The 25,297-nt window shown below is 34.1% G+C and overlaps 1 protein-coding gene and 1 long non-coding RNA gene across 5 annotated transcripts in view; one reads left to right on the top strand and one right to left on the bottom strand.

Annotated features, from left to right (window-relative positions):
* Positions 1 to 25,297, top strand: part of KCNT2 (potassium sodium-activated channel subfamily T member 2) — a 144,576-nt gene that overhangs the window by 98,237 nt on the left and 21,042 nt on the right. For 2 of the 4 annotated variants that reach the window (XM_040565398.1, XM_040565399.1), the window contains exons 16-24: positions 3,445 to 3,501; positions 4,571 to 4,720; positions 5,891 to 6,120; positions 7,440 to 7,656; positions 9,004 to 9,109; positions 9,377 to 9,549; positions 11,528 to 11,599; positions 14,512 to 14,646; positions 21,319 to 21,430. In XM_040565398.1, the coding sequence (XP_040421332.1) occupies positions 3,445 to 3,501; positions 4,571 to 4,720; positions 5,891 to 6,120; positions 7,440 to 7,656; positions 9,004 to 9,109; positions 9,377 to 9,549; positions 11,528 to 11,599; positions 14,512 to 14,646; positions 21,319 to 21,430 (1,252 nt within the window). The remainder of the gene's footprint in view (positions 1 to 3,444; positions 3,502 to 4,570; positions 4,721 to 5,890; positions 6,121 to 7,439; positions 7,657 to 9,003; positions 9,110 to 9,376; positions 9,550 to 11,527; positions 11,600 to 14,511; positions 14,647 to 21,318; positions 21,431 to 25,297) is intronic. The other 2 variants (XM_040565400.1, XM_040565401.1) reach the window with 1 other exon arrangement.
* LOC121073881 overlaps positions 1 to 25,297 on the bottom strand; it is a 158,354-nt gene that overhangs the window by 16,683 nt on the left and 116,374 nt on the right. The window contains exons 7-9 of the long non-coding RNA XR_005821987.1: positions 24,962 to 25,111; positions 24,458 to 24,604; positions 22,776 to 22,904 (exon numbers count right to left, since the gene is read on the bottom strand). This is a non-coding gene — a long non-coding RNA (uncharacterized LOC121073881). The remainder of the gene's footprint in view (positions 1 to 22,775; positions 22,905 to 24,457; positions 24,605 to 24,961; positions 25,112 to 25,297) is intronic.

A 25,297-nucleotide genomic window follows, 5' to 3' on the forward strand; every position in this document is an offset into this window, starting at 1 on the left:
CAATAGAATGCAAAAGTACTTATTACTTCTTTTGCTGTAAAAAATAATGGATGTAAAAAATTAATTGTTGTTAAAGTAACCAATTTCTACTCTGGCCATAAACTTTCAAAACTGGTTATTGTATACTAGGAGTAAGAAAAATATTTTTTGTGCAAATAATTATTAGTATTCCTTTGAATCCTATTTGCAGAAACATATAAACTTGCTGGATCAGCACAAAAAGACTTAAGTGAAAATGTTTAGTTGTCAGTCTTACACCTTTAGACAGCACTCATCAGAGCAATTAATCTCAAATGGGTTCCCAACATACTGTCAAATGGCAAACTTCGGATAGCATAGAGCATGTGTATTAATGCTGGACTAATTGGTTGAATAGATGTGACTGTTCTTTAAAGCCCAACTGTATCTGTGAAAGTTAAAAACAGATACTAGAAGGAAGTAACTTCAAAAATATTTCAAATTTGAGTAGTCTTGACTTCACAGCGCGAGAAGTAGAAAACTTAAAAGATCAAGTATTCCCCTCCCAACATGTCACTAAGCTTTCCAATTTAATATTTCTGCTGCTTCCTTTCATTACACCTTTACATGCACTAAAAAGCACAATTCCCAGACTGGTGTTTTTTTCTTCACATCTTATTAAAGATGATCTTTAATAATGAGAGTTTTAACCATTGATGTTTAACAAGTATGTGCTTATTGAATATAATATTCTGACTTTAAAGGACCATAACCACATATTTGAAAAAAAAATAATATTTTGTGTGTGTGAAAATAATTGCTTTTTCCTGGATTATCCCTTAAATGTCCCGATTTTATCGATCTCATATTTAACATTTTTATTCGTAAGTCAATGTTCTAGAGGAAAAAATCATTTTAAACATGCATTTTTCATGAAAGTCTCCTGAGATTTCAACTGACTTCGGAGTGCATGAAAAATGTTGGTAAAACAAATGACTCTGCACTTCATTGTCTCCAGGGGGTAATGTGTTTTCAAAATAGCTTTAGGCTTTTAGCTTCATCTACAGGTTGACATTGTATTGCAGACATAAAATTGCTTTGGATTTGGCTAATTAATAAGTCAGACTAATTGTTTTAGATTTTATAGCTATTTTCCAGGTTAAGCAATAGGTAAATGAACTAATTGTTAAAAGACCTGCCCAATGACCTTAATTTCTGCATAAGAAAAATGATGGCAAATGAACATTTATCTCAGTATAAGTAAAAAGATTCAGTGCAAATGGATTATATAAACTACAAATTAAAATTTAACTATACGTGCATTTATATCTGGACAAAATACTAAACTGTATCTTAATAATGAAAAGTATCAGATAAACAGACTTCCAATGTGAATAGTGAAACCCTTCCCGTTAGCATTGGTTCCTGTTTCGTTATCTTTTCATTATCCCATTTTGTTTACTACCAATAACTGTATTCAACTTTCTGTAGGATGTGAGGTTTAAAATCCCTGTAAGCATTGACTTACATAAAAAGACTTGGATTATGGGGACACTGCTTCCAACTTTGGATAATCCTTTCAAGTCTATTCAAAATCATTGGAATGATTTTCTTAACGATTAGCTTTAGCTTCCACAGAATCATCTAGGTTGGAAGAGACCTCCAAGATCACCTAGACCAACCTCTGACCTAACAAGTCCTCCACTAAACCATATCACTAAGCTCTACATCTAAACGTCTTTTAAAGACCTCCAGGGATGGTGACTCAACCACTTCCCCGGGCAGCCCATTCCCCATATTTGCTGACTTACAAGTTTAGTAACCTTAATGCAGTGATTGGGAGTGTTTGTTCAAATTGATATCACAGATAAGAATTTATTCAGAAAGTAGCTGGATTGATAATTTAGAACTGTGAAGTAAAAAACATTGCTACTTGCTACCCAAATAAATAAATAAATGTTCCCACCCTTAACGACCTCTTATAGTGACAAAGCTTTATCATTGTCTCTCTCCTAGATCTCTTTTTGATACAGCCTTCTCTTATCACTCAAACTAGGAAATTTTTCTCTGAAGTCTTTAGATCTGCTATTCACAGGAGTGTGTTAGCTGTAGTCCCTGCTGAGGGAGGTGCTGGAAGCATCTAGCCACAGCAATGCTCCTGGCTGCCAGGAACCAACGTGTCTCTTTAGCACAGCTTTTAAAAAGAAAGATACTTCCAAAAACTGTCACTGCTCTATATCAGCATTTCCTAACCAATATTTATCAGAGAACTACAGAATGTTTGAATGACTAATTCTAAATGATCATCAGTTTATTAACTTAGAGTGTTGGAAAAAAACACCATATGGAAATAAGTAAGGTTAGCAAAAATAAAGCAGATCAGAACTTGAAATTACTGACAAAACTGAATAAGAAGTAACCATGAATAGCGGGTTCATTTTAAGTTCAGCTATAACTGAGTCCAGTTACATACTGAAAGAAATCATTTGTAAGTGCACTTGCAAACTGTATGCTGCTGTTCACTTTTTACCAAGTTCAAATGACTGCCTATGTCTTTCCATTCCACAAGGAATGGCTCCTTTTCTTCCATACAATTTTAGACACATCCAACCGGAGGAGATTATCAAGACACTGACCAATTCCTTGCTTTTTGTAATTTCCCTGGTGGAAAAGTCATTGATTAAGGGAGAATATGACCACTGTCACATTCTAGCTTCTTGTCATTTGTTAATTTAGCAAAGTTAAATCTTAACATACATGGCTTATATTTTCATGGAATTGAAAAGTTCATTTAATTTAATTTGTTAAAAGAAAAATTGTCCCAGGTATTTGTACTCTTACAAATGAACTGCCAAGTAATATATCTACAGGTAGACACAGGAAATCCTATATTTGTGGTATTTATAATATTTATTATATTTGTATTTATAAATGGTGTGACACAAGTAATATGAGCTCGTTTCTGATAATCATGAAGATAAGTACACTAGGATAATACTGGAAACTGAAGGCAATAAATAGCAGCAGAACACAGAAAAAATAATTATTCTGTATTATCCTAATTAGAATGATAACACAATAAACAGTAAACAAAAAGAAACACATACATAAAGACATCTTGTCTACTGATATAAATATGTGAGGATGCTGGGGAAAATATTCACTTGCTAATCAGTTTTGACTGCTTAAAATTAAGGGGAGGTTTGCTGCTGCTTATGTGAACTGGCTTTCCTCTTTAATACTACTTTTCACATTAACCAGACTAGATTGCCATCCTAGCTGTTTATGGAACTCAAAACCTCAGTTTGAGAGATATCAAAATTCTAGCTTTATTCTTATTTAAAATCTTATTATTGATCATAATTATTAATCTTAACATTTACCTTTAAACATTTCCAATCTAGTAATAGAACTCTAATATTGTTTGTATTACGATACAAAGAAGAAAATACCATTTCTGACTTGAACTTCATGTGATCTTTACAGAACAGCACCATGGGAAGCTTTTCGACAGCTAACTGGAACCAAGCAGACTTCAAGCAGGTAAACATTTCATAGGGGGTAAAGGGAAATACGGAACAATTTTCTTCTGAAATTACAATCTATTCTACACGTAACACACTTTTTTAATATTGTTTTACTTATTTCCATTAACCCTGAAACAAAATATTTCTATGCTGAGGGTGGAGAAAAAAAGGTAAACTGAAGAAAAACAGAAATTGCGTCAAAATACTGAAAATTCACAAGAAAGCAAAACACAGAGCATGTTTGTCAGTTATATATCCCGATACAGATAGGGATATATGCATCCATTATATCAAGTGAAGCTCATGCAGATGGAACTCTGTTTCCATGTAAAACTTCAATAAAGGAATAGGCTCACAGAGGCCCCAAGTTTGCAAGTTTTGGTATTACCTAAGGTTTGGAAAATTTCCGCTAACAGTTCACTTGGATAAAAGAAGGTTAGCTACATATAGTAAAGGCAATTAAAGGTGATATCCTAAAGGTGATTAAAATAATAATTCTTCCCCCCCGCTAGGAGAAAAAGGGTATATACTTATAATAGTATACAAGGCACAGTAACTAAAAATGTCTTTTGGGTAAATGCTGAAGATAAACTGAGAATTAAATGCAGAAAAAAATCTCTTTTACAGATAAAGTGACCTAAGCCAAATGGGTCTTGCCTGTGTAAGTTATTTTTCAATGATTCTTTACCTTGTTTAAACAGAACCCAGGCAAACTGTCAAGGAGCATCTGAAGCAAGTGCCTTTATAAATAGAATGAGCATGCTGTTGGTTTCATTTGTCATCTTTCAATTGCAGTGAATCTACTTACTGTGGTGTGAATTTAAACTAATTCTGCCATATTTCTCCTGATATCGAAGTACATAATCTTATAGGCCTATTACTTAGCAAAAAATGCACTTTAATTCATTAAAAATAATCTCTATACTTACAGTATCACCAAGCTTTGATCTCAGATATTTCTTTTAGATTAGCCCATGGGACCTTTCCAATATACATTTGTAGTTTCTACAGCCAAGTGATAATGCTCTGAGATTAATAAGAATTTTACGTTGTTTTGAATTATTCTCTTTATCGGTATGTTTCAGGGAGAGTCAGCAATCACCAGAACAATGGCAGAAAATGTATGGCAGATGCTCTGGTAATGAAGTGTATCATATTAACCTGGAAGAAAGTACTTTTTTTGCTGAGTATGAGGGGAAAAGCTTCACATACGCTTCTTTCCATGCACATAAAAAGTATGTTTTTTTTAATCAAGTATTAAAAATTTAAATAATAATTTGTTTTGCCCAAAACGTACCTCTGCATTTGAAGGTGCAATATTACACATTCATCTGTTTCTGGAATTAAATACACTAACACGTTCTAATAGTAGTACTAATAAGTATATTAATATATTATTTGTGTATTATACTAATATACTATACTATATTATTATGCTATATATACTAATATATTTCATATATTCTTCTCTATGTTACAATTGGTCAGGAAAAAGCTTGTGTTGTTATTTAATGACAGCTCAGTCTGAGAAATGAGACTATAAAGTATATACAGGATAGGCCTGACAACCAGGAAGAATCATACCTTTGAGACAGGTTATATCAGAACACCAGTCTTTGTTCATTTTTTGTTGTTTTGTTTTGTTTGTTTGATTTAGGAGTCAGACAGAAATTTGGCTCCCTTCATGGCGTGTTTGTTTTTTTGGAAAATACTCAATTTTAAGGTGGTACTCGCTATGTCCTGGTGATTTTTCAAAATAAAAACATTTTTCAGTCAGATTGAATCTTAAGAATGTTAACATATGTTTCAGATCATTCATTTTTATTTAGTACTGCTATGTGAGTTGAATATACAAACTGAACAAAAATCATGTATATTCATATGTATTTAACAAAATTAACATATACCAAACCCTAGACACTGATTTTATTCTCATACTTAACATGTAAGAAAAAGATTTTTTTTAGCTTTAATTCCCTTTTCTACCACTAATCAAATAGATTTTTAGAAGTGAATAGCAAAAATGAATTCTGAAAATGGTTTCCATTACATGTGAATAATGGAACAATTTAACTTGAATACTTTTTCATGTCATGTATCCATTCTTATATTAAATATTTTCTCAGAAGGGACTATTCATCTCGTTGAAAACTTAACTGAAACAGTATTAGAAGAATACTCTGGGGATTAAGAAAAATGTTGGATTCAGATGCCAAGGGATTCATCAGCTTATAAAAACTGCTTGATCAGAAGTGCCCTATTTAAGAGATAACATTTTTCAAATATATTTGTCCTCCAGAACTATACAAAATAGAAAATGAACTGAAGACTCGTTTCTGACAGTGGAAATTCTGGTGTATACAGAACTATGCGAAATGAACCATGCCTTTCCTTTTCTAATTAAGGTTTGGAGTCTGTCTGATTGCTGTTAGAAAGGAAGATAACAAAAACATTTTGCTGAATCCAGGTCCTCGATATATCATGAGTTCTACAGATATATGTTTTTATATAAACATCACCAAAGAAGAAAATTCTGCGTTTAAGAATCAAGAAAAGCATAGAAAAAGACATGAATCAAAATTATCATATCATGGAGCTTCTAGGTTGCCTGTACACAGTATAATAGCCAGCATGGGTAAGTAAAAAAAAATAAATCAATAAGTAGCACATTTATAGAAATACACTGTTAAAAGCTTTAAGAAATTAAAACATTAAAATAGAAAGAAATTGTATTAAACACATGCCCTCTTATTTTCCAGAAAAGTATTTTTTTCTTTTGTTTGAGAATATGGAGTTAAACTGTTTAAGATTGTTGTATATAAAATATATGCAAACCAAAACAGATAAGAAAATCACATAGCTATTTTCTGTCATTCACAACTGGACTTTCACAGTAAGTTTTCATAATCTTCTTTAATCAACAAAATGCCCTGTGCAATTTGCCTCAAAGCTGCTGTAACTGTATCTTACTCAGCAGACAGAGATAGCCCCCCCACCTCCCAACAGAACTAGTGTTATCAAGGAGCTAGCAGACATACAAGGAGAAAAATCAATATGGAAGATATGCCTGTGATAGTCTAAAAGTCAGAGCAAAGAAGCCAAAAAAATAAACCCTGCTTGATTAAGATAGAAAACCATGCTGTAAATCATGTAAAACTATATTTGTTGTCAATTCTTAGTGATACTTGAGAAAAATTTGAGCAGGTTCCAGAACTGAGATTTGGTGTAAATATATATATATATATATATATATACACACACGTTCGTATAAATACGCTACCATTAAAAACATCAAAAATATAAATACTTCTTAGAATGGAGCTTATGATTTTCACATACATGGAAATAGAATAAATTGATTTAGTACAAATTAATCAAGTAACTACACATTAGTAATTTCCATCAAGATTTTTCTTCTTTTCCATGGCAAGCACTAGTAGATCTTACAACAAATAATGAGATAAACAATCCTGTCCAAGTCATTGTATTTTCTCTCTCTCATTTCAGGAAATAACATTTTAAAGTTAAAACAGACACTGAAAATTAAAAATTAAAGTGAATTAAAACAAATTAAGAATTCAGGTGTCAACTTCTCATGGAGATTTTAGAAATATGAACATACCTAGTGAGTTGTTACATGTATTGTCAAATTTATAACTATTATTAAATGATATTCATTAATCAAATATAAATCTACAGGCGATGCATACAATATGGATTAATTACAAGTGGTCATATATATTCATGGTCAGAGAAAATGCAATTTTGCAGGAAAAGGCTTCTTCAAGTATAGTTTAAATATTTGTTATATTTTAATGCAATAAACACAAATAATCAATACAGTATTCCTTTCAATCTTTGGCTGTGTGAGTCAGATAATCCCAATGAAATGTGGGAATCTCATTTAAATGTTTTGACAACCACATTGAGAAAACGATTTCAACACTACTTCAGGGACAGTGGCTATCGATTTACAAGACACAGGATGTCGAACGTCCAGTGGACCTACGCTAGCTCTTCCTTCCGAGGGAGGTAAAGAGGGCAGACGGCCCAGTATAGCACCTGTTTTGGAGGTTGCAGACTCATCCTCACTTCAGACATGCGACCTGCTAAGTGACCAGTCAGAAGATGAAACTACCCCATCGGACGATGAAGTCTCTGCAGGCTTAGAGTACGTATATTCAATATAAACTAATTATTTGAAATGCTAATAGTATGTAAAAACAAGCATGGATAATTTTTGGACATGAAGATCAATCCAAGAAGTTTTAGTAAGCAAGAGACAAAGGCCAATTATGAAAATGTTTCCTTTTTAAGAAATTCTATTGTCTGTTAGCAGAAGACTGTTATGCCCATTTTGAAATATGAAAAAACAGTTCAACTCCTCCATTTACTGGAGATTTTCTACACTCTATTAAAGACTTTGATGTGTACAGCAATTCATTTTATAGCATAGACAAAGTAACATTCCTGAGCATTTTTCCTACACTCCATAGTTATAAGGACAGGACTCAACTAAGTTGTAAATGGATAAGTACTTCTGTCCTGACAATCAGGTCATTTAACAAGCTTGTTGAACAATAGGAGTAAGTATCTGACTTCAAAATGTAGGAACAAAAAAAGCAGTATGAGACAAACCAATCTAAAATGTTTGTATGTTACTGAAAGTAATGATGCATTGCTCACATAAAAGCTCAAAAACAAAACCTTTAACTGCCGTACAGATAAGCGATTATGTTTATTGGGATTACTGACAGAGATATTAAAACTGAAATACACAATTAAGCCTATGGCTCACGTAGCACAGTTTCCTATCTCCAACAGTGGGAGGTATGAGAGGCCCCATGGAAGATCACAAAAATCCAATGAAAAAAATAAGTCATCTTCAGTCTTCAAACTGAAATAACAGAGTATAAAAGGCTTCCTATTTTCTCGGTGTCCCCTGATGGCTGTGGATATTGTACATATCATGTATGTACAACTGAAAAACTTTCTAACTCCTGCTGCAAGTGACAGTCTTCCTTGCTACCACCCAGACTCTTATTAAAAATGAAGGCCAATTAGAAAGTTCATCTCAGGTAAAAGAAGGTAATGACCTCTCTGTCTTAATGAGTTTTTGAAAGACAAATGGAAAAGGAAGAACAGAAGTCCCACTATGATGTTTAGGCTTTTTTACATCTTTATTTTCCTTTGTTAGAAATTTCCTGTATGTGTGTTGAAAACACTAGGACAACGCACTACAATACAGCAGCCCAATTCTAAAGATGCCTATACACAAAAAAATACCAATCAGAATTCCTTCATTACACAAAAATGTGACAGGTCTCACTAAATTTTATAGAATTGGACAAAGATACAAAATACATTCTTTATTCGTTTTATACACTTGAGTCTATTAAACTACAAATAGCTACAGAACTTAGACATAGGTATAAACATTGCATAAAACAGTTGCAAAGCCAATTGTGTGTTTCAGTAATTAGCTATACTCAAAAAAATGTTTTTTCTACTCTCCTAGGTATGCCAAAGGCTATCCTCCTTACTCTCCTTATATTGGAAGCTCTCCCACATTTTGTCACCTTCTGCATGAAAAAGTGCCCTTCTGTTGTCTAAGATTAGATAAGGTAAAGGGAGTTTCTGTTACTGGATGAAACTGCATTCACATTTGTCTTTTGCGTCAGTTAAATTCTGGTTTTAGCTTAGAGATACGCTTTATTTAGTACCTACTAAGTTTTTTCACCCTTGTCATCACCAAGTATTGGTTTATGTCTACTCAGGTCTGTATCGGGTCAGCTGATACAATTTTCTATTTCTAGTCATAAAACCCTTCAATGTCACAGCTAAGTCTTTTTATTCATACCCACTGAACTTTTTTCCTATTTCGATTTTAGGGGTGCCAACATAACTACTATGAAGATGCCAAAGCCTATGGATTCAAAAATAAATTGATTATAGTTGCAGCAGAAACTGCTGGAAATGGCTTATATAATTTTATTGTGCCACTCAGAGCTTATTACCGACCGAAGAAAGAACTAAATCCCATTGTATTACTCCTGGATAACCCGTATGTAGACTTTAAATATATTTTTCTCTATTTCTTTTCCTTTTGTTTATGATAACATTTTAAAATCATTTACCATTGCTTTGGTAGATGATCACTCTTCACATGGCCAACTTAAAATCAAAAACATTATGGCACATATAACTTTGCAAAAAGTTGGTGACAAAAATAATACCCTGTGTGCATTGTCACGTACAACATTGACTTTCTGCTGACTGTAAAAGGTCAAAATTTTTATGTACTTATTATTCACTGCTTATATTTCAGTGGTATTTCTTAAAACACCCCAAATAAAATGAATAGTTCCTAAAGTTAAATAACTTCATAAGCGCTATATAAAGATCAATCCATGCAACAGTTTTATAGCTACAAAACAGCACTTCAAACCCTACTTTAAAAAAGGCACTTAAACATCTGGACCAGATAGGAATATTAATAATTTTAGACAACAAGATAAGCAGGTCTTTAAGCCACTAGGACCCACCTCCCACCCCCTTTTCTCTGTGATTATATAAAATCATGGAAGAAGATTAAAACCTGAAATATTGTTGTAAATACCATATCTGTATGGTGACCACTGGAATTATTAGCCTTTCTTCCATAATCTTTTTAAAATTTCAGACAAATTCTCTAGCAAGGCTACTTCATTTGTAATTTCACATTGAATATAAGACTTTTTTGCAGCACTTTGGTGATGCTTAAGTACGTACAACCACAATTAGGAAGACACGCAAATGAAGGTTAGCCAGATGCAGAATATTAGACCAAACTATGACTTAAAGAAATGATAGCAGCAGAAATGTACAGATTTTGATTCCAGACTGACAGTTGCTTGCATATATATGTTCTGGTTTATTATATGTGATTTTTTATACAAAGATCTTCAGTGAAGTATCCTACTTAGCCTCAAACAGCTCTTTAATGAATCTGTATATGCTGGTGTTTGGAGAACAAAGGTTTTATGTTTATATGTGTCATGGCATAAAATTTAAGCTTAAAAATGCAAGCGCACAGGGACCTCTAGTGCTTATTGTCTTATTTACTATAGTGACCGAGTTATACTTTAACACTGTTGTGATATTTTACAGCTAAAAACACTTTTCATAAGCATAAAGTAAAGCCGTGGTTCTTAAACTAACACCCTTACTGTTGCACTCTCTACACAGCATTTTCTGTGACTCCTCCCAGCATTCAGTGAGGCTACAGAGGCCTAGCTGAAAAGCCAGCGTGCTTTTCATACGTGCATTAGGCAGAATTCATGCTGCCATTCAAGTCAATTGGAATTTTTAAATTACTTCACTGGACTTAGGAACTCAGCTACTTTTGATGAACATATCCGCGCCTTGTTGCTATATTCCTATTTTCTGTTTATTGCAGCAATTTATTACAGTATGACTTTTCTGACATACATCTTGTGTTTTAAGATTTCAGTTGTTTCTCAGTACGTAAGAAGAAAGCCACTAAAACTTCTGAACAAAAAAACAATCAAATACTATTAGTTTTCACGTTCTGTTTTAAAAAAAAGTTTTCCTCTAAGATTTTCTCATCAACTTGAATAGAGCTATTGGCACTAAAACCAAATGATGATTTTACTCACATTTTTATTAAGTTTTCACTGCTTATTTTAAATACTGCTAATTCATGCATTGGAGTATAACTTGGTAGTATGTCTTTGGAATCAGCCGTTCGTTTTTATATTTGAAATTGTACTGTGCCATAAAATTTCTGATTTAAGAGGTGCACTTATTAATATAAGCATGTTAATTCTGATCATTCTTTACAATCACAGAAAACTGTTAATTCACAGCTTTCTGCAAACCTATTTCCTTTTTAAAGAGGTAATACTGCCAAAGTCTTTAAAAAGTTTATTTTTTATTTTGTAAAAAAAAAAATCACATGCTACCTGTTTATTGAAGTATTTTGGAAGAGATGCTGCTGTTGTGATACTGTGTTTCATTTTGTAATCCCATCTGCTGCTTAGGCCAGATATGCATTTTCTGGATGCAATCTGTTGGTTTCCAATGGTTTACTACATGGTGGGCTCTATCGACAAGTAGGTGAAGTAACTGTTAGAAAACTTAACATTGTAGTGCTCAGTGGTATGTTTTGTGTATTGTCAATGCATGTTTAAATGTGTGTTGTATTTGAAGATGATCTATTTGCATGCATGGTTTGTGTCTGTATGCAATAGTTTGAGATTTCAAATTTCTGACTTCTGAAGGATACTGTTAGTGAAAAGAATGAGAGGGAATGCAGGTTAGTATCTTCAAAAACACAAAGTAACAATTTATTAATATGTATCTAGAAATTGCCAGATAATGCCCTGATTCTAGTGTTATCCTATACTTATCAGATTTGTTTGCATTTACGGACTAGGGTTTAGCAAAATATGTATAGAATATACTAAAACTGATATTCTAAATGTGTCCAACAGTCCTCATTTTCTGCTACATAAAATAATCACCCAGTCCTGTCTTCAGAAGTTCTGCTAATACATGTTTGCATCTCTAAGTTTAGCCACGTGGATTTAATATAAAAATCAGGCAGAAATGAAAGGATCAATGACTCATTAGCATTTTACTAATCTCCCTGTATAGAGTGTCAAATCAAAGAAAATGGTTTACTTCACTACACAGCTAATATTTAGGTCGGGCTGCAAGCCCATAATACTCATTCTCCAGATGGAAATCAATCACTCAATTTGCTGCCCTGAATTAACAGAAACAAGTTTTTCAAAGAAAATTCTAGAGATTCAACATTTTTCAGTTTCAACCTGTTGTAACAAGAGCTTTAAAACTACTTGTAATAGTGATACAGTTTCAGATTTATCTTGGCAGTATCACAGTCATTGTGAGATTTTCAGTGAATCTACAGAACTGTTTTTCACTTTCCAGATTTTTCTCTAAACCAAAAAGGTATCTTGAGTTGTTAACAGATACTATTTTTTTTTAAATCTCTTAATTCCCTAATAATTATAGAAAATTACCTAATAATTATAGAAAAAAATCATACCAGCAGAATAATCAAGTTGACTCAAAGTATTCAAAGTAATTAATAACTCAAAAATGTTTGTGTTTCTATTAACATGGGGAATTCAGTTTAATAGAATTCACTGAGTTTATTTTATTTATTTCAAAGAGGAAATCACCAAACCCTTCCCTAAATGTTGCATTATTTTTTGAGAGCTGAATTGCCTAAAACGGCATTATGTCATCTTTAAAAGAAGCGATTATGCAGAGTTCTCCAATTTACAGTTATACTAGCATGTACATTTGTACTTTAAATCACTTTAAACTCTTTATACAATAACCAGACTCTGTAATTTATTTTTTGACATCTATTTTCATCTATGACAAGACTTAAAAATATAGTTCATACTTATTCTGTGTTTTCCAAAACATGTTTTTAAATCACATGCAATTAATAGAACCTGATCATCTTTAGCTAAGAACTACAATGAAAAATACACAGGGTTCCTTTCTTATTTAATGTCTATGTATAAATTTCCTAAGCATTTAAAGATGCCACCTACTACCGTTTGTACCATAATTACATTATATATTTGTTTTTGAAGAATATGTACAAGATGTAAAATAAATACCTAGAATTTGTATCCTTTCCCTTATTCCAAAATTTCAAAATGAATTTATAATAGGATATGCAAACCTAGGAAACTTAGAAGATTAATGAGAAAATGAAAAAAATAATCAGGATGATAAAGACAATATTATAGATAATATCAATTATAGAATCACAGAATGGTTGAGGTTGGAAGGGACCTCTGAAAATCATGTAGTCCATCTCCCCTGCCAATCAGGATCACCTAGAGCACATTGCACAGCATGGCATCCAGATGGGTTTTGAATATCTCCAGAGAAGGAGACTCCACAACCTCTCTGGGCAACCTGTTCTAGTGCTCTGTCTGCTCTGTCACCCTCACAGTAAAGAAGTGCCCTCTTATATTCAGGTGGAACTTTCTGTGCTTCAGTTTGTGCCCACTGCCTCTCATCCTGTCACTGGACACAACTGAATTGCCAAATGGGAAGCAAATATAATAACAAGATAGCTTTTCTCTTTGGAAGTAAACAGAAGGATGCGAAAATTTAACTTTCAAATTTCCTCTAGAAACCATGAAATACTATGCTCATTTTCAGTTAAGAATTGCTAGGTTTCTAGCAGCCACACACACAAGAATTGTATGCCATCACAAAAACGTCCTTCCTAAACTTTTCAAAAAGTGCTTAGTTTCTATGGAAAATGTTATTGTTACAACAACTGAAACCTGCTTCATTTTGGAAACAGACATAAGGCATGCTGGAAACTGTAACTCGGTTGCCTGTGATTGTTTCCTTTAGTTGAGCTCATAGGAGGTACTGAACAATATTGGAATATATTCACTATTCCAGCAGGGTGAAAAGTTTTCCTGAGGTACATCTGCTCCTAAAAGCATCATAAGAACACTCTAAGTAAACCTAATAGAGGAGTTTCTTAGACATAATGTTTTTTTTGTTTGTTTGTTTGTTTTCAATTAACATTTTGAAACAAACAGTTGTGGGGAAGAGCAACCCAAATCATTTTAGGTCCATTTATTACCAAAAGTAACCACAACAAAGTAAGCTGTTAAAGCACATAAGGACATACAGTTTTCCCACATAAGTGTTAAAGCCTTATTTTAAAAATCTGAAATAGTTTTTATCATTTTAGCAAAAGGAGAGGGACCATTACAACCTACTGAAATGCATTCTGTATAACTTCAAAGTCAAAATAATTATTCATATTCTATTCTATAAGTTCATTAAGATATGTTTAACTTAGACTATATTGGAGGTTATAGTATGTACATGGAGATGCAGGGAACCAGCAACTCAGCATGTGATTTACCAATACCAACCATCACTAGTCTTTTAAGTGTTCCATATTTAAGTGGCTTGTTTGTTTTTTTCTCCCTCTTTCTCTTCACAAAAGCCTAGATGATTTATTAAGATGCGGGGTCACCTTTGCAGCTAATATGGTGGTGGTGGACAAAGAAAGTACAATGAGTGCTGAGGAAGACTACATGGCAGATGCTAAGACTATTGTAAATGTTCAAACACTTTTTAGGTAAGAGATTTTTGCAATCTCTCTGTACACCTTTATTAATCATGAAATACCTGATAATGTGCTATGTACTTAGATGAGAATTCTTTTCTTTTCTTCTACTTCAATTTCTACTTAAATTAATTTGTCTCATATGGGCAAATCTTTTCACATAGCAATAAACCTTAGCAATAAACTCTTTCTTGGCATACTAAGGTTTTCTTTGAAATCTCAGATGATCATCCCAAAACAGGATGATTGATCGTTTTTTAAAGTCAATTTTCAGGTTTGCAGAAAGAGAAAGAAAGCTACTCTGGAAGACTTAAGACCAAAACTAGTTGAGAAAAAGATTGTTTTTTTCCTCAGTGCAGTCTTTCAGAATAACGGTAAAGCCAATACTAAAACCAGATTCTTCTAAAGCAGTAACCAATGCATTACTATGAAGTTAGTTATAAGTGCTTGCATTTTGCATATATGGTTTTGAACAAAAAATAGTTTTGTAGGCACATTTGTGCAGTGTTACCTATGACAACAAAATACTAAGAGTCATAAAAGAATGCTTAGTGAAAAATGATCAGTATAGTAAATGGGCTAAGGAACGAGTTCCACAATGAAGCGCTAAAAAAAAACCTGAGATCCCCTGTTCATTGGAGAACCAGATTAAAACCTCATATTATATAAATATATTGATTCAACAAGTACCTAAGGATACAAGTCACTTTAAACTGTGAAAAAGTTCTTAGTTGCTTTAAAAAATACCCAAACAACTCACGAAACCATACGTATATATAAACACTATACAGCCAAGTATGAAATACCTTCTTGATATAGAAGGTTCAGTATCATTCAACACTACACTACTGCCCTTTTGTGCGCCCATTTAACACTGGAGAGAGATGCATAGAAGTCTCTTGAAACTTTCAGTTTCTGAGAACTAAGCACATGAAAACAAAAGTATTTTAACAGATGTACAGATGATACACCTGCAACTATGTAGCTAAATACTGTCAGCATTACTGCATGTGCTCAGAAGCAGCAATATCTATATTGCATAGGAAACTAGTTCTGACCTGTTTTAACTTTGAGCTTAGTTTTTGAATTTATATCTGATTTTAGCATAGGTGTTTCATAATCACACACAAATTAAAAATTAAAATCAAACTTGATCTGTGCAACATTCAAGTGTACTATTAACCATATCACACTAGTGTATCTCACTGAGACTTTGATATGCATCACTAAATTTTCCAGAAATATTTCTTACCCCAAAATATAAAACAGAAATATAAACTGAATAACAAAATTTAGTAAGGACTAGTTGATTTTTCCTACAGTTGTATTCTACCTTGTCAAACACCAAAAATAAATAAAAAAAATGCAGTACCACCATAAATATCCAACTAGAACTTGCTGTATAATCATTCAGTTGTCTTGCACAATGCTTACAACTAGATGGCAGCTTTAACTCATGTATGAAACGTAAAATTCCAAGTATAGTTTAGTATAGTTCTAAGACTGCCTTGTTCTTTTTGCAAATATCAAAATAAATGTTTTAAGACTTAATATAACGTTTCTGAAAACTTTTTAATCTTTTAAAAAGTATTGTATTTTAAATATATTTTAAAACTTTTCCTAGAACACATACAAAACATTCCCTATATTTTATCTAATATCAGAGTTGTAGAAATAACTAAGCTTCACAAAGAGGCATAAAGTAGTGGCATTTACCTGTTTTGCAGAATAAACTACACAGAAGATAGAGGCTAAGTCTGAATCTCATTGATTTGATTGACTCAAATCAACTGATCTCATTAAGGGCTGCAGACAGGCCTGAAAAGATGTTCCAGGTGCGCTGTAATACTGTTTGGCCTAGGTTGCCATTTCTAATAAACCTGTTCTGACATTATTCCCTGATTTACATAAATCAATCTTGCCTTGCCAGAAGAGTTGTTTTCCCCCCTCAACTCCCTTTAGGAGCTGAATATATTGTTTATAACTTGACAAGGTTATTAGCACCTTTAAGGCTAGAAATTGTTCCATACCAATTAGAGTTGTGACACTAGCTTATTGGACTTAATTATAGTTAAAAGGAGTGAAGAAGTGTGACTCAGTCAGTCATACAGAATTATAAAGGACTTTTTTAATCCTTTGGACAGAAAAGAACTAAGGAGAAATTAAAAAAATAAAAGTACAAGGAGAAATTACTAGTTTTGGGCCGTGTCCTAGAGATGCTTCTCACTTCTTGATGTAAAATAAGCCACCAACTATTGAGTCCCTATTGATAGCCATAACCTTAGAAAAATAGGTTTCCTTAGGCAGAGAATCTGTGCTACAAAAAGCATTTATATTTACTCTTACTTTATATTAATGGATTTAAATGTTGGTGTTTGGGAAGTCCTGTTTAAGTTCCTATAAGCTAACATTCTGATGCCTATGTTTCAAATACTACAAGAAGTCAAAATGTAGCAGTACACCTAATAACTAAGAAGTTCAGCTGGATCTGGCAATCAGCACCAAACGAGGTTCATCTATAAATGAGGTTATGATGGCATTACATAGTTTATCATCTTGGCTCAGGAAAAAAACTAAATGCGTCTCTCACTTGTCTGATTCCCAAATACCATTTCAACAGCAACCCATGTTTTCCATTAGGCTGCTTAAGGCTTTCTCCTCCCAGTCCAGCCATTTACTGTTTTTTTTTTTTATATATATATATATATATATATATGTGTGTGTGTGTGTGTATATATATATACATATACATATATATATATATATATATATATATATATATATATATATATTTTTAAACCAGAATGGAGTAGAGAAGAGGAATCTTGGCACAGAATTGGCCTGTTCTGGTGCTGAAAGCTTGCAGGCAGCGCCTTACACCAGGGACAAGAGACAACCTGGCTTTGACAACCTGGAAAGTCTTTTCCCCTAATTCTGCTAGAGGGCACTCTTAAAGTATGAATTTTACCAATAGCAGGTTTGAAACAGATTTCCTAACCGAAGTCAGTTTTTACATCTTGGTGATGAACTAAATCCATTTTTAACAGAAACCTAGTAAATTGCAAATTTCCTGCAAGTTGTATACATTTTATCATTAGATCAGGTGTTCAATTCACTGCTACTCTTAGTTCTAAATGTTATACTGTTATTTGTCAAACCTGAATGTCTGTCCTTTAAACACAGCAGTACAAAAATTTTCAGCCAGCAGAAGTTTAAGTAATTATTCACTACACGATGCAGAATTAATGCAGAAGAAATCAGGATTTAAAGAGTAAACTTATTCCTCAGAACTTTAAGAAATTTGTTAAGCTCCTTAATAGATAAAAGTTCATACCTATAGAATATGACATTCTTAGGATTTTTACTTTTTAAACACATGATACAAGTGAAGATGTATCACAGACTCATCTCAAGGGTATGGTTACTCTGTATTTAATCTGTGTATGCAGACTCTATTCCTTAAGTGCTTTATCTTTAGTAGGACATAGCAGACTGTGTAACCACTCAGAGTTGGTATCAGTCTGACTGTAAAAGCTAAGAAGCTCAAAAATTCCTGAGTGCACACAAATGGTCATCATTAAGTGATTCAGATTCTCACCCAGTTTGCCAGCTCCATTAACTCATCCTTATATAATCACTTAATATTTGGTTATTCACAGGGATGTAAGTGCTAACATAACAATGGCTAGCATTTCTATTGTCATATGATCATTAAAAGTCTATGTTTTAGCTTCAACGTACCTAGAAAACTTTTGCAATAGGACATTAACATGCATGCTGGTAGGTAGTTTTTGAAATGTATTTCCCCACATTTAGGCTCTACTTGAATTTCAGTGAAATTCCTCACACAAAACTGAAGGAAAAGACTAAAGACATGGAATTTAATTGACACTAACTTACTAAGTTCAGGTTCTAAGAAAACCACACAAAAATGGTCGATGAGCACCGTTTCTTATTGGTATAACATGACAGAGTTAAAGCTTTGTGTCAAGGTCTGTTCAAGAAAGCAAAGGTGATATCTCACATCTTTGCAAGGGAACTCAACCACAGATTTCTCTGAGTTTGACAAATAGTTCCCTGGAGGAGGAACTAGAACAGAGCAGCTTTTATTTTTTTAAATGGACAATTGCTCAAAAAATCCTTTTCATCATGGAAGTGATTGTGTAGACACATGGAGATACTGCCAGTGTATGAAGGCAGATTTTAAATTGCATTTTGCACAAAATCTAGAGGGCCTGGGAGAAGAAAGCTTGCATCTCAGTATCACTAACCACTACTAGACAGGGTGAAGTAATGTGCTGACAGGAAATTCAGAGAGAACAAACACAAGATACTAAGCACAGGAAGTAATAGCCTTGTGAAGCAGCGCAGGTTAGGGAGCAGCTCTTCTGGGAAGGATCTGAGGGGCCTGGCAGACAGCAAGCTGAGCATGGGCTGACAGCATGCTCTTGGCAGCAAAGGCCAACACAATTGTAAGCCGATAGCATCTTGGGTTGTATTAATAGGAGCATGGCCAGTAGATGGAGAGAAGCAATAATCCCCCTCTACTCAGCACACGTTAAACTGAACCTAGACACTGCATCCAGTTTTCAGGGCCTTGATACAGCAAAGACATAGATAAACTGGAGGAAGTTCAACAGAAGGTCACCAAGGTGGTCACAGGCAGAAGCAGATGCCCTGTGAGAAGCTGAGAGAGTAGGACTTACTCAGCCTGGAGAACAGGGAGACTAACAGGGGACTTAACAGTCATCTTAGAACTTAAAAAAAAGAAAGAATGTAAGCTGAAACAAGAGAGGCTCAAACTGGATGTACAGAAACCCTTTTCCCTCTTGAGGACAGGCAAACAGTAGAACTAAACACCCAGGGAGGCTGTGCAGCCTCTGTCCTTGGAGGTTTTCAAGACCTCCCTGGAAAAAGCCCTGAGCAACCTGGTCTGAGCTCATAGCTGCCCATGCTTTGAAGAAGGTGTTGGACTAGAGACTTCTGGAGCTTCCTTCCAACATGAATTATCCTTCAATTTTTCTACAAACAACAGTTTTAAATTCAAAGTCACACCTGGAATACTGTGTCCAGTTCTGGACTCCCCAGTACAAGAGAGACATAGATGTCCTGGAAAGAGTCCAGCAAAGCACCACTAAGATGTTCAAGGGACTGAAACATCTCTCCTATGAGGAAAGGCTGAGAGAGCTGGGTCTGTTTAGCCTGAAGAAGAGAAGGCTCAGGGATGTCTCAGTGCGTACATTTTTACTGGGAGGATGACTGAGCACTGCAATAGGTTCAGCAGAGAGGTTGTGGACTCTCCCTCTTCGAAGATACTCAAAATCCATCTGGACACAGTCTTAGATGCTACAATAATGTCAATAATGCTTGCAAATCTTTGCTGTTTGCTATCGATAGACCATCTGTTTGTATTCACCTATCAGTGACTTTTTTTTTTTAATGAAAAACACTCCTTCATGACTGAATCATTTGGGAGAACGTACTTTACAATAGTGAATCACTGGCACTGTGAACTAGAGAAAGTCAGGCAGTAGTTGCCACTTAGAATTTGCTGATTCTGCAAGTAACATCCACAATACTCCAACCCATGGCAAGTGGCAAACAATGATTTTATTCCTCATGATAGCACCTGAGTTTCTTAGTGACCTGTAATCATTTTATTCCAGGATAAATAGTATTTCCTAGGTTTGTTTATATAGTGCGGGGAAAAAACAACATGCCAATCATTCTGGAATGATCTGATAACAAAGAAGGAAGCTTAAGTCATTGTAAAGTGATAAAATGTAACATTATTTTTGTCTGAATGAAACGGAAGTCAGGATGTTTTAGTCATTAATACTACAATTTTCTATTATCATATGTAAATAAATACTTTCAGAATCAGAACAGATTACAAATCCATGTCTCATTTTCTTAGGAGACTAATTTACAGAGGAAATAAATAATGAGTTCTAGTCCAAATAATGTAGCATTTTCATAGGATAACCTACAAATCTTTTTCCTCGTGAGATAGCTGAGGGCTGGGGCTTCATGAAAATCTGTGTTATACAGACAGATCAGAGTTAAACTTACTTCACTGCTTTTTGTTGTTATTGAAAGTCTGAAATAGTGTTAACTTTGAAATATTTACACATGCGAAATATTTGTGAGAACACAGATATACATAATCATACATTTGCTCAGCAATTTTAAGTTCCTACAGTCCCAAGAAGCACTAATTCTAGTCTAGATTACTCAGTCTGTAGACACAGACTATATAAACACAACTAAAAATAAAAAGGAAATAGTATATAAGCCAGCTCTAATCAAATGGTATAGTTTACATACAACCAGATACCAAGCAAAGACTATATAATTCTGCATTTTTTGTTATTTCCTACAGATTTGTCATTTTAGAAATAATTAAATAAAACCTCTGGTAATTAAGTAGTTCCTTCCTAGCATTTACATAGAATATAAGTTCAACCTCTGAATGTACATTTGCTTCTTTGTGAATTCTACAGAGAACATTTGTAGAAGTTCCCTTTGCTATTATAACAGCTTTTCATTGTACCAAAAAAGGTGCAGTTTTCATGCACTTAATAAAAACATGGACATAAACACAAATCATAGCATTATATATAGCCTTACACTTGTGAATTGTTGTAATTAGAGCTATAACTGTAACGTTCTTTTAAAATACAGGTTGTTCTCAAGCCTAAGCATTATCACAGAACTAACTCACCCAGCCAATATGAGATTCATGCAGTTCAGAGCCAAAGATTGCTATTCTCTTGCTCTATCCAAATTGGAAAAGGTAAGGAGACTTCCCCTTCTCCCCCCGCAATGTAAATGTTACCGTTTGAACACATTTTGTTATTTTTTCTTTTAAACAATGCTTTCAGAACAAGTGTAAACAGTTAAATTATTTTATGGTTGTAGCAGCAATGTAAAAGCAAGCCAAACAGTATCACGATACCAGTCTACAAATACAGATCTTTCTCTTCAGTCACTTTCCCCCTACCCCATTTGCTATTAAACTAGATATCATTGCTAGGTTCTCTCACATAGCTTCCTGTTCTCTTCACCTCATGTATCTCAGTTATCTTAGCAAATTTGAGTTAATGCTAAAATCATTTTCATTATACAGAACTAAACATATGACTTCCATTTCCTAGCTGTACAGTATGTATAGTCCTAGATTCTGGGAGTAAATTTGAGATTTCAAATATTTTCACTATTCACTACATAGTGTTGACATAGCATTGACATGTGTTCACATATTAATGTAAAAAAAACATTTAGTAGAAGCTTATCTTCACAGGCCAGCTCCCAGTTTCTTACATGGGAATGGAATTGTGTAAACTCAGCCTGCCTAGAGAAGATGGCCTAAGTTTTATAAGAATCAACCTTTAACTCAGTTGACTATCAAGTTACATTTTGATCACAAATACTTGGGTGTTATTTTGTGATTTGTCAGCCTTTGCCTGAAAGAGAAGGAAGGCTTCATCTCATTTAGGTGGTATTCTGATTTGCACATTCAAGGGAGAACCATGAAGAAGCTAGACAAAAATTACCACAGATAGAGGAGCAGTTTGCATTAGGAGGCACATTTTTCATTTGTATTATGCCACTCCCACTATCCATAAAGGTTTTTACCTGTGTTTCCTGCATTTTACCACTCCCTTTCCTCTATGGTAATTGCAGGAGGAATAAGCTGGAACTGGCTGGAATCATGCATTGGCAATTTAGAGTATCCAGGTCAACAGCTGGAAGGCCTTCAGTACTGTGTTTCACCTACTGCAAAATTATTTTTTTAAATACTCCCTTAATCCATACAACTTAATGACATGGGGAAGAAAGAACAGGAATAACTTCTTTCCCCACTATGTGATATCTACAGTTGCTTCTGGACTACTCAATGGACAGTTAATCTATCGACTGCAATGCAGTGAAACCAAGGTTATCTCATTTCTCTCTCTTGCCTTATACAGGCTCCCTTTTTTACCCAGCACAAATACTGAAAATAATTAGAAATATTATAACTTCTGTAATTTTATTTATTGCACAAATGCAAAGTTGTGAACATAGGTTGGAAGCTGGACAGTTAATTTATTTCCTATCCAAACCATGCTATGCTGAAATAGCAGTAGATAATTTACCTTAAAAGAACATTTTCTTTATTGCAATTGAAGTTGCCTGCTGTTGACATTTCCCATTCATTCCATCTTAATGTTTGCAGGGAACACTTCACAGGTGGTGCTGTAGTTCATTAGGTGTTGCAGAACTCCCTCATGCAAAATCAAAGGCAATTAAGAACTTGAGTAAAAATTATCTAATGCAGTCAAACGTACAGGTGATAATTATTTCTGCATTAAGCATCCCATTTTCAGAAAGACTACAAAAGTCAAGCAAGTTGCTTTCAGGTAGCACTCAAATATGCATGCAAAATTTACTTTTCAACCTAATGGGCTATGAAAGAAAGATACACATATCAGAGGTGAAGTCCATCTGCTGTTACAGCTGCAACTTTCCTCATTTTAAAAATAAATAGATCTGGACACCAATCTCAGCACTGACATAAGAGAAAGTAGTGGTCCTTTTATACAGCAGAGAAAAGGAAAACATAGTACTCACAGTTTAAACTTAGAACTTAGTTCTCCATTTGTCTTTGATATGAAAAAATTAAGTAACTGTTCCTGCTTGCTTGAAAAATGTTTAGAATACCCTGGATAAGATTCAGACTTCCGTTTTCTATGATTTTTTACTATTTTGTAAGTAAATATTGCAGGTGTCGACGGAAGGATAAAATCTCTAAAGTAATCATTTTAAAATACATACACATATCTTTTCATCACACCAACACTCTGATTTCATATCCTTCAAATGGATAAGTATATATATATTAGGTGAGCAGAAATCTGCCTTAAACATCCTAGCATATTTGCTATGACACATAAAAGTAGGTTGCTTTTTTCAGCTTCAGTTAAGGATAGGGCAGTCTCCATTTGTTATTAATCCTGATTAGGTTTTAAAACAGATTTGAAGTAACATTAAACAATAGCAAACAGGAATTATATATAGGTAATAAAAATATTGATTGGTGCCTCTTAAATGGTATAAATCTATTAGTTTAAGTGGATCTCCAATGATTTAGATCACCTATAACTCTGCCTGAAAGCATATACATAATTTGCACGCACATTTTGTTGTTGAACTGACAGATCTGTAGAAAGCTGTTCCAGATCTTCAACAAAAATGAATCTGTTCTTGCCAAAAAGGTAGAACGGAAGCCATTAAGAACATAGTCCAAAATATCGTAAACTATTCCAAAGGTGAAGTGATACTGATCCAAAATCCCTTATGTCAAGAAAGGGACCGTATAGAGGCTTCCATACCCAGATTTAAGTCATATCTCACATGGGCAACAACCAGCATTTACCAAAACTAGCCATGCACTTACTTGTTCTCTGTAATAAGCCACTACTAAACTTCATCACATTTATATGTTCCTGGACAACTCCGAAACTGTGTTTCACATTATATCCTTACACATTCCATACAGCAAATTTGCACTGTTTGTACATACCAGTTAGAGCCTTCCATAGCAGTTCGATATTACTGTCTAAATTGGTGTAGACTATATTAAATTAAGATGGGCCCTGCATCTCTTTGGCAACTCTTTCAGAGGTTGAAAACAGGGCTTCAGGTTACTTTGCAGTTGGTATTTTACAAGTTACATTTGAGACTAAAACCAAAATATCAGAGCCTTGATTTCTCCACTAGAAGCTGCATGTACAAGGTCAAGATTTCACATGCAACTCCTTACATCACATACCCATACCTCACACTCTGGCCTGGAGCTGAAAGACATTTCCTCTCCCCTGACAAGGAGGTGCAGCACAGCCCTGGCACCATGAAACCACTGTGATGGCTCATTCATGTTTACATTAGCACAGCTTAAAATATCCTTGTGTGAACTGCATCCTGACTGGAGAGAACATAACAATATTGACTGCTATGAAGGACTATGTGTTTACTTATTGACCTGGGCAGATATAGTCTAGTATTCTGACAATAAGTAAACCCCAAAGGAAATAATTAATTGAAAATTAAATAGCCTACATGGAGGAAGCATGGCACATGCTAGGAACTTCCCCAAACCATAAGGGTATTACTGTTTTCAAAGCAGTAACAAGTGTAATTCTGAACTTCACATGAGCAAAGCCACAACCATAAGAAGACTGAAGATGAAGTAAATAACTCCATCTATTAATAACTGTCTTAAAATGTCACCTATGAACGTGCAGTTCTATTGGATGCACTCATGCCATGATCTTTTACTTACGTTCTTAGAAATGATCTATACTTTAAGTAGTTGTAACCCCTTCCTCGTGAATTCCAAAGAAGTGTCAGGGAAGGAGCTGCTGAGCATCACATGGAATAAAACAGCTGGGATATTCTGATACATTTTTGGCTTCTGCATCCGCAGTATTATCTGGAAAACCAATGAGTCTGCAGGTAATAAGGAAAAACTTCAACACAGTATGCTTAAGTAAAAGTTATATTTCTCACAAATCTCTTTTAAGCAAGAATAAAGAAAAAGCAAGCTTGTAATAGGAGAAGAAAGGAAGCAATATAAGAAATGTAATATGTATGGGAAAAATAAACTTCCAAGCTTTCA

This window comes from Cygnus olor, chromosome 8 (genome assembly GCF_009769625.2).
Source record: "Cygnus olor isolate bCygOlo1 chromosome 8, bCygOlo1.pri.v2, whole genome shotgun sequence".
In the NCBI taxonomy this organism is placed as follows: Eukaryota; Metazoa; Chordata; class Aves; order Anseriformes; family Anatidae; genus Cygnus; species Cygnus olor.